This window comes from Drosophila arizonae, chromosome 5, assembly GCF_054131065.1.
Source record: "Drosophila arizonae isolate 15081-1271.41 chromosome 5, UAZ_ARI_1.0, whole genome shotgun sequence".
In the NCBI taxonomy this organism is placed as follows: Eukaryota; Metazoa; Arthropoda; class Insecta; order Diptera; family Drosophilidae; genus Drosophila; species Drosophila arizonae.
The window spans coordinates 24,379,104-24,404,373 of record NC_142925.1 but is presented as its reverse complement, the minus strand read 5'-3'; the positions used below and the strand labels follow the sequence as shown (position 1 = coordinate 24,404,373).

The 25,270-nt window shown below is 41.2% G+C and overlaps 8 protein-coding genes across 11 annotated transcripts; 2 read left to right on the top strand and 6 right to left on the bottom strand.

Annotated features, from left to right (window-relative positions):
• Nucleotides 1-113: 113 nt before the first annotated feature.
• LOC108615950 (uncharacterized) lies at nt 114-1,467 on the bottom strand. The gene is made up of 2 exons (XM_018010824.2): nt 1,042-1,467; nt 114-984 (listed from the first exon to the last, which is right to left on the bottom strand). The coding sequence occupies exons 1-2, from the start codon at nt 1,414-1,416 to the stop codon at nt 199-201; spliced, it is 1,161 nt and encodes a 386-aa protein (XP_017866313.2). The 5' UTR covers nt 1,417-1,467; the 3' UTR covers nt 114-198.
• A 10-nt stretch (nt 1,468-1,477) lies between these two features.
• On the top strand, nt 1,478-3,137 carry NiPp1 (nuclear inhibitor of protein phosphatase 1). The gene is made up of 4 exons (XM_018010817.2): nt 1,478-1,852; nt 1,914-2,134; nt 2,196-2,808; nt 2,868-3,137. The coding sequence occupies exons 1-4, from the start codon at nt 1,609-1,611 to the stop codon at nt 2,987-2,989; spliced, it is 1,200 nt and encodes a 399-aa protein (XP_017866306.1). The 5' UTR covers nt 1,478-1,608; the 3' UTR covers nt 2,990-3,137.
• On the bottom strand, nt 3,091-4,782 carry AsnRS-m (asparagine--tRNA ligase, mitochondrial). Its single transcript, XM_018010815.2, has 4 exons — nt 4,620-4,782; nt 4,356-4,563; nt 4,061-4,287; nt 3,091-4,003 (listed from the first exon to the last, which is right to left on the bottom strand). Exons 1-4 carry the CDS (start codon nt 4,707-4,709, stop codon nt 3,146-3,148), a joined length of 1,383 nt encoding a protein of 460 aa, XP_017866304.1. The 5' UTR covers nt 4,710-4,782; the 3' UTR covers nt 3,091-3,145.
• A 252-nt stretch (nt 4,783-5,034) lies between these two features.
• St4 (Sulfotransferase 4) lies at nt 5,035-6,734 on the bottom strand. Its single transcript, XM_018010818.2, has 5 exons — nt 6,401-6,734; nt 6,112-6,346; nt 5,849-6,053; nt 5,659-5,785; nt 5,035-5,601 (listed from the first exon to the last, which is right to left on the bottom strand). Exons 1-5 carry the CDS (start codon nt 6,483-6,485, stop codon nt 5,204-5,206), a joined length of 1,050 nt encoding a protein of 349 aa, XP_017866307.1. The 5' UTR covers nt 6,486-6,734; the 3' UTR covers nt 5,035-5,203.
• Nucleotides 6,735-7,449: 715 nt separating this feature from the next.
• On the bottom strand, nt 7,450-13,736 carry fat-spondin (extracellular matrix protein f-spondin). The gene is made up of 5 exons (XM_018010805.2): nt 13,445-13,736; nt 9,453-9,847; nt 8,930-9,391; nt 8,647-8,872; nt 7,450-8,579 (listed from the first exon to the last, which is right to left on the bottom strand). Exons 1-5 carry the CDS (start codon nt 13,638-13,640, stop codon nt 7,558-7,560), a joined length of 2,301 nt encoding a protein of 766 aa, XP_017866294.1. The 5' UTR covers nt 13,641-13,736; the 3' UTR covers nt 7,450-7,557.
• On the top strand, nt 10,008-13,083 carry tef (teflon). Its single transcript, XM_089469375.1, has 4 exons — nt 10,008-10,611; nt 10,666-11,627; nt 11,710-11,943; nt 12,008-13,083. Exons 1-4 carry the CDS (start codon nt 10,107-10,109, stop codon nt 12,536-12,538), a joined length of 2,232 nt encoding a protein of 743 aa, XP_089325501.1. The 5' UTR covers nt 10,008-10,106; the 3' UTR covers nt 12,539-13,083.
• Nucleotides 13,737-14,216: 480 nt separating the features above from the next.
• On the bottom strand, nt 14,217-20,684 carry LOC108615934 (uncharacterized protein KIAA0930 homolog). Of its 2 annotated transcripts, XM_018010802.2 has the most exons (7): nt 19,957-20,684; nt 18,839-19,005; nt 18,355-18,777; nt 17,851-18,295; nt 15,391-16,833; nt 15,126-15,275; nt 14,217-14,850 (listed from the first exon to the last, which is right to left on the bottom strand). In XM_018010802.2, exons 1-7 carry the CDS (start codon nt 20,069-20,071, stop codon nt 14,810-14,812), a joined length of 2,784 nt encoding a protein of 927 aa, XP_017866291.2. In that variant the 5' UTR covers nt 20,072-20,684; the 3' UTR covers nt 14,217-14,809. The 2 variants fall into 2 exon arrangements, with proteins under 2 accessions (XP_017866291.2, XP_017866292.1); XM_018010803.2 differs by lacking the exon at nt 15,391-16,833 and having other exon boundaries at nt 19,957-20,683.
• A 1,963-nt stretch (nt 20,685-22,647) lies between these two features.
• Nucleotides 22,648-25,034, bottom strand: SmydA-6 (SET and MYND domain containing, arthropod-specific, member 6). 3 transcript variants are annotated; one of them, XM_089471660.1, is made up of 5 exons: nt 24,782-25,034; nt 24,304-24,432; nt 23,108-24,230; nt 22,888-23,043; nt 22,648-22,825 (listed from the first exon to the last, which is right to left on the bottom strand). In XM_089471660.1, exons 1-5 carry the CDS (start codon nt 24,832-24,834, stop codon nt 22,805-22,807), a joined length of 1,482 nt encoding a protein of 493 aa, XP_089327786.1. In that variant the 5' UTR covers nt 24,835-25,034; the 3' UTR covers nt 22,648-22,804. The 3 variants fall into 3 exon arrangements, with proteins under 3 accessions (XP_089327786.1, XP_017866302.1, XP_089327787.1); XM_018010813.2 differs by having other exon boundaries at nt 22,648-23,043; XM_089471661.1 differs by lacking the exon at nt 24,782-25,034 and having other exon boundaries at nt 23,108-24,237; nt 24,304-24,593.
• Nucleotides 25,035-25,270: the final 236 nt, after the last annotated feature.

The window sequence follows — 25,270 nt, the reverse complement described above, 5'->3', positions numbered from 1 at the left end:
GCCGTCGCGTTAGTTCAGGGTTGCAACTGTATTATCATTTTGTGTGAATGACAAATAGTGATTAAATGTTATCGAAGCCTGAAAACTTACTTTGATAAGGAAATACAAAACAATGCAATTGAAAACTCCAATTTATTTATTTATTTTTTTAATGCATATTTTAGCTTATTTTAAATGCTAATTCTGCAGCAATGAGTGTTAATCAAGCTCGTGTTCAAGCTCCACGGCATGCATTTTTTTAATATGACACTTAAGCAAATGGTTTTCACGATATTTCTTTGGACAATACGGACAATTCACCGCGGGCGCCAAATGTGTGCGTCGATGCACAGCCAAAGAAGAGCTGGACTTGGTTGAAACCCCACATAATTCACATGTATATTTGCGCTCTCCACTGTGCGTCGGCAAGTGTGCGCGCAAATCCCACTTGTTTGGGGCGCAATAGCTGCAAAAAGTACACTGCCAACGGTTCGACTTATCTTCATGGTAACGAATCCTGTGTAAGCGGAATTTACTGGCATGGGAGAAGCCCATATGACACACATCACAGACATACGGATAGCTGCCGCTGTGTGCACGATATTTGTGCCTTCGCAGGTGTTCTTCATTGTAAAAACATCGCTCGCACTCATCGCAGTTTAACATTTGAATATCCTGAGTGGGAAGGAACTCCAACAATTTCTCGTAGTAAGATTGATAGCGGCAGCGAAATCTGGAATTTGCTTTACACATTGCATGCTGCTTCTGAAACCATTTAATAAGCGCACAGACACTGCGACAGACCACTCGTGGACTGAGTGCCACATTGAAACGTTCTGCCAGCCTTTGACTTATTTCCTGGGCACTTTTCATGCGCTCTTCCTTGAAGTCTTCGTTTCTGTGGTCCTTTCGCCATAGATATTCATGTTGATGCATTTGATCAATAAAGTCAAGCAGAAGCTCTGGGCGAGTATGCTGCATGCTATAGAATGGCCGATTGGTGTTCTGGGTGGAAACTAATTAATAATAATAGAATTCATTAATAAAATTCCACTTACCTACCTGAGCCGGTTCCTTGAAAGTCAGCACGTCCTCAACTTCCGCTCCTAGCTGCATATTTAAGTCTACTTCATCCAAATTAGAGTTATCTGTTTCGGCCTCCACATCTGAACCCTCATATTCGCTGTTAATTTTTTTTAGATTTTGCAGCTCCAGCTCAACTTCGGCCTGGATTTCCAAATTCAAGTTCGGTGCGTGTTGTCCCTCCCATTGGTCCGCGGCATGGCTTGTTCTCAAATGCCTGAGAAACAGCACCCAGTCTGCAAACCCATCTATGTCGCAAAGACAACATTTAATAAAAATTTCAGCAGGTCCACCTAATTTTAAATAAACTCTTGCACTTTCTATATAATTATTGTTTATATAGACCCTGCTCATTGTTCACTTGTTAAACATGCCAACTTGTTCTTATATAAATTTAATTTGCCATTCACCCGATTTCGTTTTCCATTTGGTATTTGATAGTATATTATTATAAGTTATTGCCGGTACACAAATTGTGTACACTTCCCATTTAATTAAAATTATTAACGAAGAGTTGCACCGTTTTGAATTTGTAAAGCACTTTAAATGGCAAACAGTTATGATATACCCAGTTGGGCAGGCAAACCACCCACTGGGCTGCATTTGGATGTGCTCAAGGATGACAAGCTGGTTCAAAAGCTAATGGTTGACGAGAAACGTTGTTATTTATTTGGCCGGAATAGCCAAATGAACGATTTCTGCATAGATCACGCATCCTGTTCGCGTGTGCATGCAGCCTTTGTCTACCACAAGCACCTGAACATTGCCTTCCTCGTTGATCTCGGCTCCAGTAGGCTAATCAAGTATAATGAAACTTCATCTTTACTCATTGTAAATTGTTGACATTACAGCCCACGGAACATTTATTGGCAACCTACGCCTAGAGGCGCATAAGCCCACACAGCTACAGATCAACAGTACCTTTCATTTTGGGGCCTCTACACGGAACTACATATTGCGGGAACGACCCTCAGCGGGTGGTCAGCATAGTAATATTATGGAGGATCTGCCAATGAGCGAGACGAGCGACGGAACTTTGCTTGGTCTCCCCGAGAGCCAAACTGAGCTGGATGTACGTCAAGGCCAGGCAACCTAATACTTATCTAGTAATGCTGAAAAATTCTTTCTCACAGAACCTGACCGAATATAATACGGCCCACAACCGCCGTATCTCAATGTTGGGCATTGCCGATGACAACAATTTACGCAAACAGAATGCTTTAAAGCAGGGACGCAAGAGACGCAATGTAACCTTTAACGATGAGGAGATCATCATAAATCCCGAAGATGTGGATCCAAATGTTGGACGGTTTCGCAATCTGGTCCAAACAACTGTGGTGCCAGCGAAACGTTCACGCTATGAACCAAATCACATGGGTCTTCACACAGGTACTAGTAGTGCTGCCAGTGCTCATGCTACTCATCAGATGTTCCAGCAGAGCCTAGTCGAGATGAAACAGCAGCAGCTACAACAACAGCAAAATCAGCAACAGCAGCAGCAACAGTTGCCGACAACACCCCAAGCCGCTAGCCACTCGCCAATCAATTCATTATATCAGGGATTGCCAGCCAGCAGCTATGAGCACAAAGGCAACAGCGAATTTGAACCGATTTCCCCACTGGCCATTGGCTCAAAACTGGGTCTCATGTTACCGAATCCGGCACCAGATGTAACGCCCACATTCGAGGAGCCGCTGATTCCCAGCTCGTCAATAGCCCAAAAGTTGGCTGTGGCCAATGCTAACGGTATGTAGTATTGAATATGATTTTAATTTTAGGCCTAAATTATAATTTGTAATTTTCAGTGCGTCGCTTTGTGGATGATGCGCATGAAACAAGTGGAGAGGGCGACTCAATGTGTCCGCAGAAGAAGAAATATGCTAAAGAGGCGTGGCCCGGACGTAAGCCAATGCTGGGGCAATTGTAAACCCTGTCCCATAATCTTGGATAAACACATGCAAATAGGGTACACAGCTATTCCAAATTGGAATTTCCCTGGCGCCCTGAATGCGAATTAACTGTAACCCATTTGTAGTTCCATAACAATTTTTATGAAAAATAGAAAGAAAACTAAATTTCTTGATTACATTTTGCAGCTGTGTGGATAGCGTGGATAGGGTATGACGTCCCTAATGTTCTTAACTCCCGTCAACAGCTGAAGATAGCGCTCAAAACCCATGCCAAAGCCTCCAGTCGGCAAGCCACCATATTTGCGCAGTTCCACATACCAAGAGAGGTCCTTAGGAAATTTTGGATGTTTACTCAGTAGCTCAGCATCAGATTCACGTAGGCTGCCGCCGCACAACTCGCCTACAGAAGGCATCAGCAAATCCAGCGCATGAACTCGCTGTGGATCGCTGCGTGAGACCTTCATATAGAAGGGTTTTTGTTGTGTAGGCCAGTTGAGCACAAAGACTGGTGCTCCGCAGTGTGCGACCAAAAATAACTCTTGCTCCTTGCTAAACCCATCATCTGCACTCACAGGCGTCTTAAACTTATCTCTATTAGCCACAACCACTGCCAAAGCCTCATCATAGCTCATAACTGTCCAAGGCACCTGCATCCAATCCAAGTCTGAACTGGCATTAGCCCTACTCTGACAAAAATGCAAATCGGACGCACTGTTGTTGAGCAGGCGCTTGGTAATTTCCTTTAGCGTACACTCTATAAATGCCGCCAGTTCATCCACCTGTTCCATATATACAAGCTCCGCCTCAAACATGTAGAACTCGGCTAAATGCAGCGGCGATTTGGAATTTTCCGCACGAAAGGCAGGCGCAAACGTGTACGTATTGCCCAAGCCATAGGACATTGCTTCTAGATGCAGTTGACCAGAGACGCTCAGAAAGGCCTTCTGATCGAAATAACTCTCCTCCATGGGCACATTAGGCCGCGACATCTGCTTGAGCAACTGCTCTGATTCGGGTTGAACGCGAAAGACCTACATATAAGAGTATGGAAGGTTATTTTAAGCGAAGCAATTTTTCTGTTCTCTTACCTCGCCAGCTCCTTCGCAATCGTTTGTAGTAAGTATGGGCGTGTTTATCTGCACAAAATTCAGCTCGTCCATGTAATCGTGTATAGCCTTCTGTGCCTTGTGTCTGACTCTCATCTGGGCTGCAATGTAGTCGATACGTGAACGCAAATGCAGGTGCTCCCGCACATATTCCGGCGCATGCTGCTGTTTGGGTGAGAACGGATACCCGTCCTGCAGATGACCCTCCGCTGCACACAAATAAAATATGAGTCGTGTGTATTTATTATATGAGCTACACATGTATGTAAGTATTTACCTATTGATTGAACATTCTCAGCGTGCAATTCGTAATGCCCATTTGGCGCCACTTGTACACGACCTACGGCGCTGACTACGCTACCCGCTGTCAGCTTCTGCGTCTCCAGAGTTCGTGGCACAACCAACTGAAACTTGTCGCTAGTGGAACCATCGTTGATGTCCAAAAATATATTGTTTTTTAAACGTCGCACATTCTTTATCCAGCCCTATAATAAAAAAAATCGTAAATCACATAATAGTTAGCCAGGCCTTGTCTCTTTACCTGTACTTGTAGCGTGTCACCTGGTTTATTGGCGCCAGCTATTTGGGCAATGCGTTTAACGCTGCTATAATATCTTCTAATCAAAAACATTGCATTCACATTTGCTTGGCCGCCAATCAGCTGTTTCCAGCAAAGGCAAGTACGCTGCTCCAAATGCCGGTTGCCAAGTGAGTATGGCCGGACAAGCTTCGATAATGGTAGGTACTCAAGTTTGAAGTCGCATTTTAAAAACCCACTCTACGGAATACCCATATATATTGCAAAACTATATATATGTACGACATACTAGCTTTAAACTGCAGCGCGATGCATTACAATCGATTACGATCGATAACACTATACTATTCAAAGTTTGGCAGTTAAGTTTGTACCGTGATGAAGTGAAATTAATAAATTTCTTCTTTGAACCATTGGAAAAATTTAATTCCGTTTATTACGTACGATAAAAACGTACAATATTTATTGTTTATTTAATACTTAGCAAATATTAACTTATAAAATAGCACATAAATTGCTTTGAAAGCCAGATTTCAAGTGCCAATATAGACTGATAATCTTTACTGTTTTAATGAAACATCTACATTTCATCGGGATATAGAACAGTCAGTATTTTGCTGGATCCAATCATTAGCTAGTTTTAATAGTTTTGGATTATCCACAAATTCTTTTTGATCCTGCTGCTTGGCGTCATTATCTTTGCCACCTTTACGCACAAATGCGGCTTCGCCCCTCCTGAGAATTCCAACTTCTGCCATTTCATTCATGTTGACAGACTTATTTTCACGAAAGTTTCTAATGCTTAGGTGATTAACTAATTTTTCCACTCCCACAGTATCGGGAAAGTAATTTAAAAATTTGCCAACTTTTTTTATAGTACCTGGTAGATCTACGAGCATATCCTCATAGTTAAGATATAGCACATTTGGGAGTTGACTATGAGCCTTGGCCTCTTTTATATGACTGAAATAAGGTAGCCAAGGATCTGCAATTAGTTAATTGTGTAAATTTTTGAAAGGAAGCTAATATTGGAGATGTATACTTAATCCTTGCTGAAAATAGCGCCAATAACGTTCGAAGTCTCCCACGTAGCCCTGTGTGCGAAACAAACGATTCAGATAATAATAGGAAACAGCTACATCCTTGGGATTGCGAGCCACATAGATGATCTAAAAAAAAAAAACAATAGGAAAATATAACCGAATTTTTGTTTAGTTTAGAATTTCAGTTACCTTGCATTTATTCTCCAGGACACTTGGTGGTATCAGAGAAAAGGGAAAATGCGTTTTAATAAATCGTCGCTGACTGTGAGGTAATTCGCCCAGCGTCTCGTAACCCGGTCGCGAAATTTGTTCAATAAACTCTAGAGCAGCTGGAGAGTGACTATTCTCAAGTTGAAGCTCTGCCTTGACATCATCATGCACGAACAAGGGAAATCTGTGGAAAAGTTTATAATTAAAAGAAAAAATTCTGCATGTTTCGAATCTCTACTTACTCTAGAAAGGGAAAACGTTCAGTGAGAGGACGTTGCTGTGCCTGTGCAAAGTCCAGACGATTGGCTAGTAACCAGATTAGCTCTTGTGTCCAGGTGGTGCCCGATCGTGGAACGGTTGCTATCCATATATCATCGGGGCGCGCCTCGAAATTGTAATATTGCGCCGCATGAGCCTTATACTTGTATGGAAAGAAATAACCCTCGGGTCCAACTTGCACAAAGCCCGTGCGCTCACCTACGAAGCGTATTTCGAATAAATTCAATTTGAGTATTTCCATTTACTGCCCACCTTTGAAGTACTCTAGCAGCTCCGCATTGATGGAAGCTTCCACATCGCGAATCTCATAAGGAAATATTTTTTCGCACTTTTCCATTGCTCTACGAGACGCACTCGACAAGAAGCTTGCATTAACTAAATGCGACAACCGCCCAACTGGTTGCGATTGTGGCCGGGAAAGCGTCTTGTTAATACACGTACACACACAGACACACGCAAATATACTCTCACACACACACTCAATACATTTGGTTGCAACACTTTCGGCTACTCAGTGAAAGTGACCTCTGCGGCCGGAATTCGACAGCCGCTTGGCACAGTATTCAATTGGAACTCAATAAGTGCCTAGATAAGCGAAGTGTAATGCTGAATAAAGTAAACAACAGTAATTTGCTAGGCTCTGCAAATACCTTTCAGGCAACTACAATGAGTATTTTTTAAAAAGCGTTGCAAGCCCTAACTGTGGTCTGACATTATATGTATATAGCATATATCTATCTGAATATATGTAAGTTGCAGTAGCTAAAGTTCCTCAAGAGGTTTCTTAATGCTAATGCATATGCCACAAAATAAGTCTTAAAAAATAATAAATGCGATAAAAGAGAAATAAATTCCAGTCTCTAAATTTGTGCTCGAAATCAAAATATTAATAAAAATGGTAATAAAAGATAATAAACATTCGAAAATTTTTAACTAAGAAAATGGAGTATGTTTATACATAAGTTTACATTATTACTTCCGAATAATCAAAAGCGATTACATTGTACAACTAATTATTTTTGCAATATAATTACTTCAAGTTTTTCCGGGGGTTTTCTAAGAATACATACATATGTGCTATATACACAAACATCAAAACTAAAACTTAACTAAAACTAAAAAAAAAATGGTTTAAAAATTCGTATCTTTCCCAATAAAATCAGCAATAATACAGTTGTAGTCTAGTATACCCTTTAGTTCAAGTGCATCTTATGTAAGCAGAGACGAATGACAATCGAGTCGCTTTTAATTATGCCAAGTCTTGAATAATAACAAATGCAATTAAAACAAACACAGGCGTGTTGCGTTGATTACAGCAAAACGTTTATTGCGACTTTATTTGAAAAGTGTTACAAATATGTGTGGAATGATGCAGCTGTAGTTCTCCAATTTGTAGTTGTTTACTGGATCTAGCAGGCTGGCAGGTTGCAGCGACGCTGCTTGACCAGGCGCTTGGGGCAGGACTGGCCACCATGCTGCGGTTCGCTGATGACATAGCGATAGCCCTCGGAGTAGCCGGAGCCACAGCTCACGCTGCACGGCGACCAGTTGGACCAGTCGGACATAACGCAGTCTTTGGGCAGGTGGGTGGGCGTGTCGACATTCTCGCCACGTATCTTGCTGCAGGTCTGCAAGCAATCATTCTCGGTGAGGAAATTGTTGCGATTGCCTCGGCAGCCGCCGTAGGTGAAGGACTCGCAGCGATTGGAGTGAGCATTGTAGGCGTAGCGTTGATAGTTGCCGCGGCAAGGACCAGTCTCTGGCTGTTGCACGCATATTTCCTTGGCTTGCTCCATGTTGATGTTGCAGTCCAAGGCGTGTTGGCATTCCTTTTGTTGATGCAGCTCCAGCCGTTTGGTGCAATTATCCTTCATCGGGCCATCTTCCAGCAGCACCAAACGTTTGCGTATGGTGCTACCCAGTCCACATATACCGGAGCACGGACTCCAGTCACTCCACTGGGTGGTCGGACAATCGGGATCAGGCAATTCCACCTGTTCGTATGTGCACTCCGGTCGCATGCACTTGTTCTTCTCCACAATGGTGATGTGCGGACAGCGTTTACGTCCCTGTGGATTAACAAAAGTGCGTGTACGCATGGTGATGCCAATGCCGCAGCTGGCGGAGCACTCAGACCACACGCTCCAGGGTGTGGTTCTACAGATGCCAGCGCCTTCGCCATTGTCATTGACCAACGATTGCGAATTGGCCAGATTTTCGCCCTCATCGTCGTCACGTTCTTGGCCAGCCGCACCATTGTCGCACTCCGGCACATCTGCGACGCACATCTCCTTCGAAATCAGTTGACGGCTGCATTTGCTCTGCTTCGCGAGCTCGGCATTTAGGTAATGGCGGCTACGCATGCGTATGCCCTTTCCACAAGATACTGAGCAAGGGCTCCAGGCACTGTAGCTGCTCACACGACATTCAGCTAGGAAGGAATATTAAAATTGGTTAGAGAGGTTATTAATCTATGTATATGATGATATATGTCTTACCACGCGTGTCCTGTTCCTCGGCATCATCGGATACCTCCAGTTGCAGGGCTTGCAGAAAATCGTCATCGCAATTTCGTGAGACAATTTTCTCGCGGCGCAAGTAGAGCTTGGCAAGCGGCGTCATTTGCTGACTCTTTGGATTGTAGAATGGTGCACGTGGATCCTCGGGGTACATAGTCGTAATCCTGTACATGCGTTCGCGCGGCTGAGTCTCAGCATTGGGGGACTACAGTTCGATTACAGTTAGTTTAAATACAACTTAGAATAAGACAGAGTTATTTACCATATAAGTTATGCCGCTGTCAGTGCCCGCATCCCAGGGATAGAGATCAAAGTCCATGGACTCCTTCCAGCTGCAGTCCGAGGTGCAAAGATCTACTCCATTAATGCCCACCACCCAGTCAGGTGAAGGACCAAACATGGATACCAACGAAATCTTGGGATGCTTGCGATCCACTCGAAATTTAGAAGAAGTGTTTTGATTCACATTTGGATACCACAACCCTGCCGCTTTGATGAGCGTGCGCAGTTTGGGACCTTGAGCACGCAGCTCCGTTTCCAGGGCCGTGGGCGAGCCCCATTCAGCCAGCGAGCGGAACCCATCTGTGGCTATATGATTCTCTCCCCAGAAGGAGAAATTTGCCTCATGCGAAGCGCCAATTACATCGGAAAAATGCGTCAGCCAGATGGCAAAGGGGTAATCCTTGGGATGCGTTTCATTTGACCAGATGCCCTCGAAAACAAACTGCCAAGATGCTTCATAGATTATGCATATGGATTATATTGATTATATATCTCCAACTTACGCTGTATTTAGCCTCATCACAGGCACAGCATTCCTTCTGCGTATCAGCTGCGGTTGGCTTGTGCTCGCAAATTACTTGGGTAAGCTGACCGTCATCCGAGAACCAGGCACGTGGACCTTCGTACACCATGGCGGATAGCGACACACAACCCGAGCCTGCCTCGGGTGCCACCCACATGACCTGCACCTCTGTCTTGGGTAAATCATCGGCTTCTGAGACTGTATTGACGCAGCGATCGTTAAATTTGGTAAGTGAATCGCTGAAGAGCTGGAAGCGACCAACACGACGTGGACTGGCCACCTGGGACCGTCTACCGCCAGTGTGTGCCTCAGCAGCAATAGTAAAGTGGGTAAAGTGTTGGATTTTTGTATGGGTGCGTGAGCCAAGCAACAGTACTGAAATAGAATACAAGGAAAGACTCGTTAAAATTTAAATTAATTTAGCGCTATTTATCGATAGTTTCAACAAAGAGATTCGTTAAAAATGAAATCCAGCGTCGATAGCTCAGCTTGATATTTTACGTATTGCAATTATTCGTGCTATCGATAGCTAAGTACAGTGGCTTTCATACTCGATCATCCCGCGTTTTCAGTTTGCATTGTTATTCAGTTATTGCTTTTAAAATTACAAACAAAACAATAGCTAGAAATAAAGATGAGTTGCTTTTTCAATTCGCTTTCGGATGGCTGTGTGACTTTCGAAAAGTGTGGCGATGTGATCGTTTCACCGCAAGACAATATGATTGGGATGTTTTGTCGTTTTTGTTCTGACATTTACACAAATCTGTCGGAGTTTCTGCATCATTTGCAGTGGATGCACAGCGATGTGCTTAGATTTACCAAAGCACACAATGTCTATAGCATGGAAGAACTAATGTCTTCCACCGACACACAGAACGATGATCATTTGCAAGCAAATAGCAGCAGCAGCAGCAGTAGTGATTCCGGGATGCCAGCTGATGCGGCAGATGCAACAGACGCATCAACTGGATGCTTGAGTAGCGTCATTAGCTGCACAATGGAAAGCGATGCAATAGCAAGCATTGTAATGAATAAAAATATATTGAGTGCCTTAGCCACCTATGAAGTGGACTATCAAGAAACGAGAGCCAGCAAGAAAACAAATTCACCCAAAAATGTTTTGCAGTGGCAAGCGGAAGGTGAGTCCAATGAATTGCTCTAATTGAAAGTGATCTAAATATATATATTTGCAGTGGATAATTGCCTGCCGGTAGCTGATCAAGCAAAAGACGTCATAGCGGAAGTGGAGGCCATGTTGTTAAACTCTGAGCTACGAGCTGAGGAATCATCAGCTCCCAAAAAACCAAAGCTTCAGTTTGAAGATTGCTCCGATCATAAACTGCAATTGAAACAAAATCCAGATTTTGAGCTATCGAAACCTAGTTCAGTAGACCTAACCGAAAAGCCCATCAAATCCATTGAGGAGCACAAATCAAAGCGTGGAAGACCACAAACGGAAACCAAAAACAAAACGCAGAAACCTGAAAAACCAATGTTGACTTGCGATTATAAAAGTTATGCTATTTCGCGCTCTGTGCGCAAGCGAGAGCAGCAACAGCGTTTGCAAATTATTAAGAAACGCATATTTAGCTCGTTAAAAAGCGATTTCCGTAGGACAAACCGGGTGCCATTTAAACCAACTGAAGAATTCAATATCATTGAAGATCACTTGCTAGTGAAAGCTAAGAATATAGCGAAGCAAAAGGAATCTTTAATTAGAGACCAACTTGCCCAAATCGACCGAAAAAAGCAGATATCGTCCACAAAATTAAATCTTCAAATTGAAGCTAAGACAACCCTTCCAGTCCGCCATGCCAAACTTAAATCTGAGTCGGAAAACTGTTCGAATACCAATGAAAACCATCTTGAGACGCTTACGAAGAATAAGGCCAAAGAGACACAATCATCGACAATTGAAGTTAATAGACAGAAGACAATGCCACCTCGGCGACCCTCTTATTCGGAACCAAGCGTTGCCAAAAGTCAGCTACAGGCAAAAACCGTCGAGCTTAGTAAGGTAGATACAACCGAGAACGATAAGAAAAATTCTGGAAATGTTGTATTTGAGACACGGTGTAAGAAAGCGGAACAAAATACATCTAACAGAGTCTCACTGAATTTCGATTTATCCGAAAGCGCCGTAGAGTTTCTCCAAGTAAGCGAAAGAGTTACACGGCAACAAATTATAAAGTTACGATACTTTGTCTAATCAATTGTTTTATTTAATTTTTTGCTAGAGCGAACTACAAACTTCATTGGTGAATGCGGATAGCTTGCTGGAATTGGCTGTTCCTAACAATGCGCAATACAACAGCAATGCCTCTGACACTTTACCTAATGCAATACCAAGCGAACAGCAGCAGGTACAGAAACAGTTGAGCACACAGACGGAGCAGGAAAAAGCAGAAATTAAAATCAATTCAGTAGACAAAGATCTACGCAACGATATGACCCTCCTTAAAGCAGTTGGGGTAAGAAAGTGCAGAGTAAAAAATATAAATAAATAAATAAATAAATGTTAACTTTATATTGCAGCTATCCATCATAAAGAATGCAGATTTTGAGGAAGTAAAACCGATTGAATTCGTCGATTTAATACGAGGAAAGGCAGCTAAATTTGCTAATATACTGCGGCAATATACTACTGTTTGGAATCCCAAGAGATTTAATACACAACTTACACAGAAGGTCCTCAAGGAACTGCTTCTTCTCACAGAGGAGACGAATGCGGAATTTCAATTCAACTTGGATGTCAGCGAAGTGAAGCGCATTTTAAATTTAATCAACACCTGGCATGCACAACAAATCGATCTTAAGTTCTTCAAAAAGGTCACGCTGTCTAGTGCAGTTGAATTTTATCTACAGCTGTTCGCCTTTCTGCCCAAGATAAATAGTTGTATGTATTATTGCGAGTGGTGCGACGAAAGCAGCAGCAACAAATCGCGCTATGAGAAACATCGTATAACCCATCTGTCCCGCTACGCCTGTCCACAGTGCAAGCGAGGTTTTAAGAAACAAGGCTATCTGTTCAATCATTTGCGCACTATGCACGGCCTGAATCATTAGAGTTGTGCCATAAACCAAACTTATTAAGTTTTTAACTAGTTACTAGTTAAATCTTGTTTTTTTTTTTATATTTTGTTTAACATACTTTGTACTTATTATTTAATTGTGTTTGAAGTTGTCAATTTTGTCAAAAATGTGGAAAGTATGTGCCATAAGTTTTATAGTATTTATGTTAAGCTAAATGGAAATTCATTATAAGAATTCAGAAACTAGATCAGAGATCATTTGTTAAGCAAAATTTTTGCTAGTATTCTTTAGACGTCAGAGCTAAAGAATATTGTAATTTCTTTATCCTTATCAAGGATTCTATATATTTTACATGTTAACCTTGTCGCAGAGTAATGCAGTTATCATGTGTCATGGAAGGAATAGCTTGTATCTTTACAATTAATGCAAAAATCGAGCTTATTTAACTTTTTGAATAAGGATCTTAAAACATTGTCTAACATACTCTTTAGTTACTATGAAAAAGTGTTACATTTATGTCGGGAAACCCTTATATTATCATACAAATAAATATATTTGAATATTGGACTCTACTTAAATTCAGAAAGGTTTTTATTTTGACTTTTCACTCATAAATAGTCAAACCCATATTGGGAAATAACAACATTACAATAAAGATTGTAATTAAACTTAATTTACATGATAAGCATTTTGATGAATACTTTATTTGAATAATATCAAATTATACGGCAATGTAGAGCTACTATCATAAAAGACACACACGACACGCTCCATACACACACACATCTTTTGTATACTTGTTGCTTATCGCCTTCGCTTTGAGCTGTGCGTTTTAGGGGTCACAAGGCCATGACCCTTCCTAGCGTTGATTAAGAAAATCTTTTGTTTTTTTCCTTTTTGTTGTGCATAGCAAGATTTTTAGATCCACCTAACACTTACGATTGTACGCCTTGCCGGGTACATATCCATTGGGTCCATCAGCCACAATTAATTTGTATCCATTGTCGCCGCGTGTACGTCGGCCGTGAGGCAAGTGTGTGGGAGCCCGGGGGCAGCCAGCCGTTGGACTAATTGCGCTTGCCACAAGACAGAGGGCAATAGCAACGCTGATAAACGACGGCAGCGAGTGCCACATTTTATAATCTTTCAGATTTTCTTTTTTATTTTCTCGAGCGAATAAACAATACGCGACCGTCGTCGACAAAGCGCACAAACCGACTGAATCCCAATTTGAGCAATTTCCAGTTATCTTCGGGTGAATGTTTTATATATACATATATAACAAATATATTCTGATTGTCTTACATAGTTGTATGTACTATATAAGCAACATATGGATTTCCATGTGCACTTTGCTTCTCCTGATTAAAGCAGCATCTGCATGGGCAATCACATGTTAAAGATATTTTCAATGTTGATATTAAATGTAAATTTACAAATATTGGTATAGATGTTGAGCCTTCCTGATTTGTGTTTATTTTGCCCTCTTTTTATTTAATCGGTGCGATTTGAAGATATGAATTATGATTCGATTAACAAATCAATTATTTATGTGAAATGAGATTCAAATTATATCAAGGTAATAAATACAGGTATTATTGCTAATAACCTCTTGACAATTAGAAGCAAGAAGTGAAAATAATATACAAATATTTTCCCTGATCTTCACTGTTGATCAGCCCATTTAAGAATTCAATTTGTCTTTTAATAATTATTGTACGCAAATGTTTTTATTTCGATTTACAGTTTTGTTCTCTATATATATGTATATAGTATAAATGTTCCACATAATTACAATAGTATTATTACATACATACATACACATATATAGCTTTTATTAATGGTAACAATTCTTTTATATATTTTCGAAATGCAGCGTATTAGTAGGTGTATATATCAATATATATAGCTTATAAATTTGTAGGTTGGCTCAGCGTTGCATTTACATACAAGCATGCTATACACCCATTCAAATACATACGTTTATCTCACATATATATTGTTACTAATATATATAATAATGCCCCCTAGTTAATCTGAATAAATAGCCTAGAAATCTGAACTCAGCTACGGACATTCGAATTGGCATTATTTAAGCAAATTCAAAAATTAAATTATGAAGAATGGAGCAGCAGAACTGCTGCCACCTGAGATACAAGTAAACATTGTTCCATATATAAAAGTAAACTTAAAGAAGGATCACATGATTTGCCAGATCTAATAAATAAAAGGAGATATTTCTGTATAGGTAATACTTTAAAGCATAGTTTAACAGCAAATCACAAGCGACGAGCAAAGCTAATACTAAAAAGTCAGTATGGGCGTCTCCCGGTGATCCAAAAGATCTGTAGAAGATGAAATGAAAAAGATCATTTAGTAACATTGACATACTTTCTTATTATAATTATATTATATATTTAATGACAGTTCTTGATATACTCTTTGAAGTCAATTAAAAGTTTTTAAATATTTCTTTTCAATTAATAATGAGATCGAAAGCTATGTATATATGTAGATAGGAACAATTGAAAATTTGTTAGGAAAACAAATAGAGCTATAGAAATCGTCTAAACTGTCTAGCTCCAAGAGTAAGGTCAATCAATCATTTGGTATGACTCACCCTTGGCTATGCTCCACCAGGGCAGTGTAACATATGTGAGGAATGCGTTGAGCGGCGTCGATTGCTGTCTCCGATTCTCCTTCCAAAAATGAAAGGATTGCGTAAACCCGCGACTGGTCCACAGGGGATTATAGGCGCCATCGTCGAGCTCTGCAAGCATAGAAATGTAACTAAATCAGTGAGGCAAGTAATTGATATTCAAATAAGTTGATAAAACATGCAGAGTGGATATTGGACTATATTATGAGTATGGTGTTTAGTTAACCTTTGAGCGCCTTCTTGGGCAGATCGCACCAGTAGTAGATATTGGTGCCATCGGGCGTACGGCGCTTGGGCACCAGATGCAACACCTTGTGGTAATAGGATTGCTTTGCTGTGCGAGGCAATGTGGCGCTGCTGCCCGCCGTCTCGTTGCCATTTGCCGCATCCGCTTCGCCATTGAGCAGTGGCTGCTGCTCCGCCGATTGCTGCTCGGTCAACTCCGGCTTCTGCTCCTGCTGCACATTATTGTAGTTGTTTGCGCTGTCTGCCGACAGCTGCAATGGATGGCTCTCTGATTTCACAGGTACACGTATACACTTATCGAAACGCTGCGCGGACGTCACCTCTGCTGGTGGCGATGGCGTCGTTGGCGTCTGCTCCACCACAGGCAGCTCCTCGCGCCCGCGCACGCTTATCAATAGCTTGCTATCGCTTTCGCTGAGTATGGCTATTTTAGCAGCAGATGTTGCCTCGTCAGCGTATAAGGATTGGCCATTCAGGGAGGTGGCATCATCAGCGATTTCGTATTCCTCAGTTTTGGCTGCAGCTGTGCTCACTATGACATGATTGTTGTTGTTGTTGCCAGTTTTGGACTTGATTGCGGCTTTCGGTCTCTCCTTCTCCTTATCCTTCTCCTTACTTTTGTCTTTATCCTTGCTCTTCTCTTTATCTTTGTCCTTCTCTTTCTCCTTATCGACGGCTCGGGCATTCCGCAGCCTTTTTGGCGACATCTTTGCGAGCAAAGTACTGGTACCATTTGCTTTCTGATTTGTGGATTTCTTGTCGTTCTCCTTATCTTTATCCTTGCCCTTGTCCAGCTCTTTGGACTTGACCAGACGCACACGCGATGGCGTCACCTTTCTAGGCATTGGCACACTCGTTCGTCGATCTGCAGCGCTCAAGGACACGCTTCGTGTAATATTGCTGCCGGCCTTTCGCTTGCTCTCTAGGCTGGTAAGCCTCAGGCTGCTACGCTTTCTGACCACCAGCTCGCTCTCCACGGACAATATGCTTGGCGGCTTGGGCTTGAGCCGTGTCTGGGCCCGTTTGTCGGGCATTTTGCTGAGGCACGCGGGCGTCTCGTTGGCCGCATCCTCGCAGCTGGGGCAGTACACCTCCGACATTTCGGGAGTGTCCACCGCGCTCCTATTCACCGATGTCCAGCGTTTTTTGCACTTCTTGCCACCGAAGCAATTGCAGCCCGTGCTGCTGCTGCCTCCGTTGCCGCCATCCGTAACCACCTCGACTGCTGCGCTCAGCGGTGGGGGAGTGACCGCTGTGACAGCCATGGCTGCCGAGTCGCCAGTTGCGCTACTGCTAGCAACTGCTTCGTTGTCTATGACAGCTGGCGTTAAATTTGTTTGGTCAGCTAACAGTTTGAGTGATTCACAATTCAGATTTGGGTACTGTTTTGCAGCGGATGCCGAGAAAGCAGGACGTTGCTGATCTACAAGTAGATATAGATCGGTTTGTTGCATTTTTATAAAGCATTTACAACGACACATACAACAATCGAGCGAGACTCGATAGGCAAGCAACATAAAATTTATTTTTGGCCAAGTAACAAACAAAAAAAAGCAGCTTAACAAAATAATAAATGAAAAACCGGGATTGCGCTATATAGGGTGAATCACTATATGTGGTTACGGCGTTGAGGAGCAAGTAAGGTTATATGGAATATCATAGGAAAAAGGCAAATGAGTACTCATAGTGGAAACACAGCGAAGGAGTCGCCTTGAAGCTATTTACAGTGGATGAGTGGTCGGTATTTCATGAATATTATCAATGAACATCCCTAATCCTGTATATGGAAGAGAAAAATCTAAAGTTTTACTATATATATTTTATATGCTAAGGATTTCCTTTCTATATATTTAATGGTCTTATTAAATCTGTTTCTAAACATATTTCCTTTTATATTAATTTTTAATCCAACTATTCTAATATTATATTACACCGATCCTAAATAAATTACTCGTACTTTTCTTATTTTTTTAAATTGCAATATTTAAAAGCCAACGCAAATTTAAAACAAAAATTTTATATTCTGTAGTTGTTTTTGATTTTTGTTTTTGTTTTTAGTTGTCCTGCTTTCTCGGCAAAGTCAAGTATTAGGTATATACCTGTTGTTCCTTTTTGGAAATATTTATATACACACATTGTAGTTGGTTAATTTGAATTTGAAATTTGTTAATTTAAGAAAAATCTTAGGAACCACAACATGTTTACAAGGAAATAGAAAACAAAAGCAAAGAAAGGAAATGAACGAAAGCAGAGCAAAGCTAGCAGGAAAAGCGACACAAAATAAAGACAACAACAAAAAAATACTCTACAAATCAAAAACAACTATAAGTGGGTTAACATTATTTACAAATGAGCGGAGTTCATGCAAAATATATAAAAAATACTATTTCTGTGACATCGTTGCGTTTAGACAAATGTACAAAGAATATAGATTGCTTACCATCGCGCAAGTCGCCAGCTTCGATCTCGGATACCTCGCTGGCAAGCGAGTCGAGTCCTTCGTTTTCGGAGCGCGCTTTGACGCCGGCAGTGGTGCTGGTGCCACTGCCCACCATGTCTTGGTTGGTATTCTTTGTCCGCCAGCCGTAGCGGGAAAAATTATTGAGATTCGCGCTCGGATCGCTGAGTCGACGTTGATGACGATATGTGCAATAGTCATCGTTCTCCTCCTCCCATTCGTCCCACATGTCCGTGGCGCAGAAGCCAGGCTCGCTAGTGGGCGTCTCTACGCCAGAGCCTTTCGGCTTGGTCACTGCCATCTCGGCATGACCCTTGCCCTGTGGCCCCTTCATGCGCACGAATTCGCAACGCGTTTGGACTCCTGCTCCACTGCTGAAAAGCCCAAACGACATGCGTTGCGCCACCTTAGAGCTCAGACTGGATTGCTGTAAAAGCAAAATATTAATTTGACTTCGTATTAAATGGATCGTTAAATTATCCTAACCCTGGCATCATAGATTTTCTTCAGCGCATCGTAACGTATGGAGCCCAGAAAGATAACGCCCTGTACGGCGCCATCTTTGTCATTGGCCACCAATTCCACGCAGACCATTTCGCCATCGCGTACCAATATGTCGCTAAACACCTCATCGAAGTTGTCCACCATGAAGCATATATGCGGATAGGTAATCTCTTCGCCCTCGCCCTTGGTATCCATCTTTCGGCGACTGGGACTCGCGTAGACCCGCTGCGAGTGCCGTCGCAGGACCTGCAGCTCCTTGGGTGAAGTCCTTGTGCATATGGCCAAGGTTAACGTGTAGTCGAACTGATGTATAACCATGTTCAAATAGACAGTCTCCTCCCAATCCACATCCGGATCGCCGATGGGCAACTTGCGTGAATCCTTGCGAAATACCTCAACTTCAGTCTGCAAGAGAATAAATTAAAAGTAAATGGTTTACGTCAGTGTATGATTAACATTAACCCACCTCATATTTTGGCATATGGCGCGAGGAGCTTTTCACGTGCTTTTTGCGCACAAAAAAGAGCAAATCATCCGAATCGATGCTGTGCACAGGCTCCGTTTGGAATAGAAAATGACGCACAAACAAATCCGTCCAGTAGGTCGTGCCCTGAAGCACCACAAAACCGCCATCTGAAACAACAAATTAATAGTGTTTATCATATTAGAAAAAAAAAAAAGTTGGACGGGAAATAGCACTAAACTTAATACGCTTTCGATGTAATTACTGTATTTGAAATGGTATAATATTTGATTGCAATAATTTTAGACTGAATGATCTGATTAACAAAAATGTTATTAAATTTCTATGCATTGAAATCCGTTTTTTTTTTTTTTTTTTTTTTTTTTTTTTTTTTTTTTGACTTAAATCGTTGATGCAGGAGCAGTGTAAGTCCAATAAGTGATGTGAGCTTTATAGGTCAGTACAAACGCCACAAAAAAAACTACAGGTGGTCCCATATTTAACTGATATTTCAGATGCTATTTAAAAAAAATCCATGGATGTATTTTATAATATATATATATGTACATATAACATACATACATAGAAAGATGTAAACATATATACATACTTAAAAAGTTTAGTCTATAATAGTGCTCGATATTTACATTCATGTATTACATAGAATTGCTACTAATTCGATATCAAAGCAACCTAAGGAGATTTTCACTTTGCATAAACCACACACACACATGAATATGTGAGTACCCTTTACAGATGGAGACAAGACCTTACAGAGTAAACAATCACTTTTGCTAAGCTAAAAAGCTGTTTTAGATCCCAAATAAATGTATATGGATATGTATATCCTAATCTGCATACATACATATATGTATGTTTGAATGTGTGTACATATGTATGTATTTATGCAAATAGATTTGCTAAATCGGAGCACAATCTGAGCAGACATACAATCAGCTGTGTATGTGTGTGGGCTCTGTACAAGGGTGGAAGGAGTTGCCGGATGGCCGCTTGACAAATCGATAATGTGCAAATGTAGACAATTTTTCAGAATAACGCATATGTAGTTTCTTGTTAATCATGGTTATAGTATGAGGTTATTAACAATTAATTGTAGTTACCATCCTTGAGCAGCTGTCGCATTTCTTTGGTGCGCTGGAAATTAATGTCCTCGAGCAGCTGCTGGAGCGGCGTTTGTGGTTTGAGCAGGGCGCCCGCTGCGCTGGCCAAAGCCATGACGACTTTTGTGAGGGGGTTTTTAAAGATCAGCAAATGTAGACAACGATGGAAAAGCAATTATTTCACAATTCGCTATAGTGTGACATGCTTTGAAGTTGCTGACTAACATGTTTAGTAGAAAATTTCCATGTTGTTTCTCTTTAGGTAATTTACAGCTAACCGAAGCGAGTTAGTGAGCAACGGAAGCAAAACTGAGAGTTTAGTTTAGATTGACGAGTAGACCGCTCTGAAAGCACTCAAGTTGTGACTGAACAGCAACCAGTCTCTGCGTCGCTGCAGCTTTTGTGCACTGCCCACCTTTGATTTTTTGTCACCCTATTTTTTCAGATTGGGGTTGCTAATTTTACAGCTGCTGCTTCTGCATTGTCTCCATTTTTATCAATCGTCTAGTTTATTTTGGTCAGTCAGCTGTTCAATATCGTCATGAGAATAGCGAAGTTAGGTCCATCATATTAAACAAAAACAATTTCACAAGACACAATTTAAAGCTATATTACAATATGCATAGTATAATTAAACAATAGTAAAGCTGCAAACTCAAAATGAACCCTTTCCTCAAGCAGTTTTACATATCGTCCGCCTCCACAATATTGTCTCGATATGACTAACTATCGACTAATCGAACTTTAACGCTAACCACTAACCAGAGAACACATAGACTAGACATCTAGAACAAATTTTTTCACCGGCGAAAAAATGCGCTGAGGAGACTACACAACTTCGTATTTGCTCGGCTCAGTCTCTTGAGGCTCAAGCATTGAAAATAAGGCAAGACAAAATCAGTGTGCTGCGAGCGCTGCCACGAAATGCACGCATTACCAAATGAAGCACGGCTATGCGCTCTTTTTCCCTTGCTCACTCTCTCCCTCTCTTTATGCTCTCTCTCTATGGTCTCTCGAATGGCAGCAGCGCACAAAAATTGAAAATTGTTCGCGACGATCTGAGCTCGTTCCTTTTGAGTGAAGGGTATACCGAAATTTGTAAAGCGTTCGCCACGTTCATGCAAACAAAATGTAAGCGTTTCGATGGTTATTCGTGGGAAGGGTATGAAAGCGTTGATACGCATAAACAATATGATTTCGCGACGGACAAGTACACACACACTTGTAGTCTCTTGCTACATGTATGAGCATTTGTGACCTGCGTGCGTTACTCTTGCTGCTTGTAGCAATTTTAAAGCCCAGCATTTGCATTTGGTCGGTCTTACGGACTGTCATAACCACTTTATACAGATGTACTATGTATGAACATACATACATATGTACATAAGTACATTTATATATTATTATTGCTAATCATGTTTATAAATGTGTTTATATCCGTAAATAATTATATATAATTAAAATTATTTTATACACATTTTTAACCGAAAAAATTATAGTAAAACACTACTAACTTTATTAAATGCTTTGCAATATATGAAATACACATGTCATATTATACTCAAGCTTTACTCATTATTGTCAAAAATTTCTAATTAAGTCATAATGGCCCATTTGATAGTCACCCTACGATTCAAATCATACAAAATTTACAAAATAATAAATCCAGAGACAATTAGCTTGCCATCCCATACAAGCATACACATACACAAATGTATGTATGCATGTGCTCACTTCACAAGGCAGACCAATTCAATTCTTTCTCAGTATTTTTGTCTATTATGATTTTGCGACGGGCATGCACACACACACTCTCCCTTGCTACATGTACTATGAGCAGTTGTATGCCTGTGTGCGTTACTCTTGACTTTTCATTTGGTTGGCCTTGGGAAGTGCTCACATACATACATATGTACATATATACATTGGCGTGGGCCTACCTCAACTTAGAATTGTGTAAACGATTTTAGATTCGAATTGCAGAGGCGCGCTTATACAATATTTAAGTACCTTATTTTGTAGCAATAATTGTGTGCTTGCCTACCGAAGTGTATAAAGTGGTTATGACAGTCCGTAAGACCGACCAAATGCAAATGCTGGGCTTTAAAATTGCTACAAGCAGCAAGAGTAACGCACGCAGGTCACAAATGCTCATACATGTAGCAAGAGACTACAAGTGTGTGTGTACTTGTCCGTCGCGAAATCATATTGTTTATGCGTATCAACGCTTTCATACCCTTCCCACGAATAACCATCGAAACGCTTACATTTTGTTTGCATGAACGTGGCGAACGCTTTACAAATTTCGGTATACCCTTCACTCAAAAGGAACGAGCTCAGATCGTCGCGAACAATTTTCAATTTTTGTGCGCTGCTGCCATTCGAGAGACCATAGAGAGAGAGCATAAAGAGAGGGAGAGAGTGAGCAAGGGAAAAAGAGCGCATAGCCGTGCTTCATTTGGTAATGCGTGCATTTCGTGGCAGCGCTCGCAGCACACTGATTTTGTCTTGCCTTATTTTCAATGCTTGAGCCTCAAGAGACTGAGCCGAGCAAATACGAAGTTGTGTAGTCTCCTCAGCGCATTTTTTCGCCGGTGAAAAAATTTGTTCTAGATGTCTAGTCTATGTGTTCTCTGGTTAGTGCGCTAACGGAATTGGAACTTAATTTGACGGTATTATGAAAACAAGCTATTTATAATGCACAATAAATTATAAATTACAATAATTTTATTATAATAAATTACTCAATTTTGTGACTATTGTCACTCTGGAGCATAGTAGTCCATATACCAGTAAAAAAGAATTGTCTTATTGATTGCCGTCTTAAATTTGTTCCGCTAAGACTAGTTCATTGAAATCGATTTTGGCGCTAACGAAAGTAAGATTTCAGTATTTTGAAATACAAAATATCAATAAATTTTAATTAATCACATCATTTGGTTGTTGCAGCACTTTCATGTCATTTTGAAGCTCTTTCAGCTCTCTAAGCATATTACGTGCCAAGTGACCCTCCGGCGTGCAGATAGGTTCATAAAGCAGCATGCGAAGTGATTCCCGCATCATAATCTCAATCTGCTGCAATTCTCCCTGCATAATTGATAGTTTTTGTTTTAGTAATAAATATACATATTAAAAGATGTGAGTATTTTACCAATAAATCTGCAGCGTTATGCTCCTGTTCACTGAACAATTTTCGCGCAAGCTCAGCTTGTGTGTTGGCCAATTCATAGAGTGCAATTGCTTTAAGGCGGGATATGCCAGGAGCCAAAACCTTAAGAACCAACAATATTTCTTGGCATAGGCGAATCTTACGCTCGTACACTTTACGGCTGGGTCGATGTGCCATATTCTGCAAGATCTGCCTCAGTATGGATGCTATATTCTGTTTAAGGTCGAGCATAATATAATGATTGCCATGGAGCAGACGTCCCAGCTTGGCCAGCAGCAACTCTAGACGATAAATATCATCGCGAGCATGAAAAACCTCTTCCTTAGCACGTTCCACTACACTTGCCACAAATTCTGGTTTCAGAATGTGCTCCGGATTAAGCAAACACTGCCACGCATTAGAGCCAGGCTGTTTTACTATATATCCACCTGCACAGTGGGAGCATACGAAGCTGCTCATGTGAGTGCCCAGCTCAGTAGGATCCAGGCAGCGGACACACTGGCAATCAAAGCACTTTCCAATCTTCAAAATCTGACGTCTTTCGTCCGTGCCCAGCATAATGTTCGTATAGCAATTGTATAGAATCTCCCCAGCGGCTATGGATCGATTTGCATAGAGCTTGATGCGATGCTGTTCATCGATGGCCGCTACTACATTGGGAACACAGCTGTGCGCAAAAAGACCGGCTCTCAAATAGACACCGCGCATGGAACTCCCAGATTCCGGGGCGCGTATTTCAAAGCCATTGATGTCCGCAATGCCAAGCATGCGTTGCAGCAGCTCTTCATCGATTTCCGAACCATTTCGCAGCTGCAATAACAATCCGGCTGATTGAAGTGGCTCTATCACCTGTTTCTGATAAGTGCGCCAAATTTCTGTGCCCCGACGACGAGCTAGATGTGCCTCCATTTGTAGTAGCTCTTCATACCGAGAGTGCATTTCTGCATGCTCCCTCAAAAGCAAAAACTTTAGAACATTGGCAATCTCTGCATTCCCTTGCAGCTGCTGCATTTTCTCCACATGCAGCTGCAGCTTCGCCAAGCGTAGGCAGTCAAGGCCATGATGATCCACGCACTCCGCACAGAGCGGCATTAGATGACACTTGCTGGCCACTCCCCGAACAGAAAAAATGTCACACAATGAGAAGCTCTTTAGGATTACGCTGGTCAAGTACCTACCCGCAAAACGTGGAGGTTAACTGATGGCAGTTGCAACAGCGTCTATCAGCGTTGTTGGCGAGCAGCAGCAAAGGTTGCTCCAGCAGCAGCGTTTCTCCGGCCTTGATATTGACAGCAGCTACCAAATACCTTTGTAAATAAAATATAGGCAATACGTCAACATGTCATAATTGTATGTATGTATATCAACAGGATATTTAAAATGTTCTTCAACATAAAGTTTAATATGCCGTTCTCCAGAGCATTAAATAGTGTAGTAAATATGGAACTGAGGAGGATATTAATATAGTTTTAGCATGTCATTTAATTTGATATTAGTAGAGCCAAAAGAGTACTTAATAAGGTACTCAAAATGTTCAGCAATATAACTATCAATACGGCATTATCCATTCAATTTGGGCATGAATATGCAGATGGGATATTTAAAACGAATTGAATTGGTCAATTGATAAGGTATTCTTTGGTTTAATCCACCCACCTGCCCATCGTCTCGTTTTCTTTCACTTCAAATTTATTGGCAAAGTCTTCCATTCTGAATGATTATTTGAAATGTGAACGCTTCCCCGTTTCTTTTGGCCACGTTTTGCATCTGGTGTTGCCAATTAGCACTTTTCGACTGAGGGCCCAATATTGTGTCGAGCGATACTGAGACTCTAGTATCTATTTAGATTTATTTATATTTAAAAGCGATTCTTAATTTAATTTGTATTTCAATGTGTGTTTTCTCTGCCCATCGTCCGGTCACTGACGCCTCTCTCCCCCCCTGGCTCGTACACCTGAAGTGAATGCGCTTTTGTTTGGCTATTGAACTCCTTCTAGCCACGATCTAGGATATTGCTTTAGAAACAATCAGAAATCATCTTGAATTTAAATCGCAGATTTTAAATAATGTTATATTCTCTTTTATATAAAAAAATATAAATTAGTACTTAAGACAAACTTTTAAATGGAAGACTGTACTGGAAAC

Coding starts and splice junctions, on each gene's coding strand:
- LOC108615950 (XM_018010824.2), bottom strand. CDS start 1,416: ATGAGCAGGGTCTATATAAACAATAATTATATAGAAAGTGCAAGAGTT. Junction 985..1,041: donor CTTTCAAGGAACCGGCTCAG/GTAGGTAAGTGG, acceptor GTTTCCACCCAG/AACACCAATCGGCCATTCTA.
- NiPp1 (XM_018010817.2), top strand. CDS start 1,609: ATGGCAAACAGTTATGATATACCCAGTTGGGCAGGCAAACCACCCACT. Junction 1,853..1,913: donor CCTCGTTGATCTCGGCTCCA/GTAGGCTAATCA, acceptor TTGACATTACAG/CCCACGGAACATTTATTGGC. Junction 2,135..2,195: donor AGAGCCAAACTGAGCTGGAT/GTACGTCAAGGC, acceptor TCTTTCTCACAG/AACCTGACCGAATATAATAC.
- AsnRS-m (XM_018010815.2), bottom strand. CDS start 4,709: ATGTTTTTGATTAGAAGATATTATAGCAGCGTTAAACGCATTGCCCAA. Junction 4,288..4,355: donor TGAGAATGTTCAATCAATAG/GTAAATACTTAC, acceptor ATTTGTGTGCAG/CGGAGGGTCATCTGCAGGAC. Junction 4,004..4,060: donor ATTGCGAAGGAGCTGGCGAG/GTAAGAGAACAG, acceptor TCTTATATGTAG/GTCTTTCGCGTTCAACCCGA.
- St4 (XM_018010818.2), bottom strand. CDS start 6,485: ATGGAAAAGTGCGAAAAAATATTTCCTTATGAGATTCGCGATGTGGAA. Junction 6,054..6,111: donor GAACGTTTTCCCTTTCTAGA/GTAAGTAGAGAT, acceptor ACTTTTCCACAG/ATTTCCCTTGTTCGTGCATG. Junction 5,786..5,848: donor TCCTGGAGAATAAATGCAAG/GTAACTGAAATT, acceptor TTTTTTTTTTAG/ATCATCTATGTGGCTCGCAA.
- tef (XM_089469375.1), top strand. CDS start 10,107: ATGAGTTGCTTTTTCAATTCGCTTTCGGATGGCTGTGTGACTTTCGAA. Junction 10,612..10,665: donor TTTGCAGTGGCAAGCGGAAG/GTGAGTCCAATG, acceptor ATATATTTGCAG/TGGATAATTGCCTGCCGGTA. Junction 11,944..12,007: donor CCCTCCTTAAAGCAGTTGGG/GTAAGAAAGTGC, acceptor TTTATATTGCAG/CTATCCATCATAAAGAATGC.
- fat-spondin (XM_018010805.2), bottom strand. CDS start 13,640: ATGTGGCACTCGCTGCCGTCGTTTATCAGCGTTGCTATTGCCCTCTGT. Junction 9,392..9,452: donor GTGATGAGGCTAAATACAGC/GTAAGTTGGAGA, acceptor GCATCTTGGCAG/TTTGTTTTCGAGGGCATCTG. Junction 8,580..8,646: donor CGAGGAACAGGACACGCGTG/GTAAGACATATA, acceptor ATTCCTTCCTAG/CTGAATGTCGTGTGAGCAGC.
- LOC108615934 (XM_018010802.2), bottom strand. CDS start 20,071: ATGGCTTTGGCCAGCGCAGCGGGCGCCCTGCTCAAACCACAAACGCCG. Junction 19,006..19,956: donor GCGACAGCTGCTCAAGGATG/GTAACTACAATT, acceptor TTGTTGTTTCAG/ATGGCGGTTTTGTGGTGCTT. Junction 14,851..15,125: donor CTGGTGGAGCATAGCCAAGG/GTGAGTCATACC, acceptor CATCTTCTACAG/ATCTTTTGGATCACCGGGAG.
- SmydA-6 (XM_089471660.1), bottom strand. CDS start 24,834: ATGGAAGACTTTGCCAATAAATTTGAAGTGAAAGAAAACGAGACGATG. Junction 23,044..23,107: donor ATAACGCTGCAGATTTATTG/GTAAAATACTCA, acceptor TCAATTATGCAG/GGAGAATTGCAGCAGATTGA. Junction 22,826..22,887: donor TGCTGCAACAACCAAATGAT/GTGATTAATTAA, acceptor TACTTTCGTTAG/CGCCAAAATCGATTTCAATG.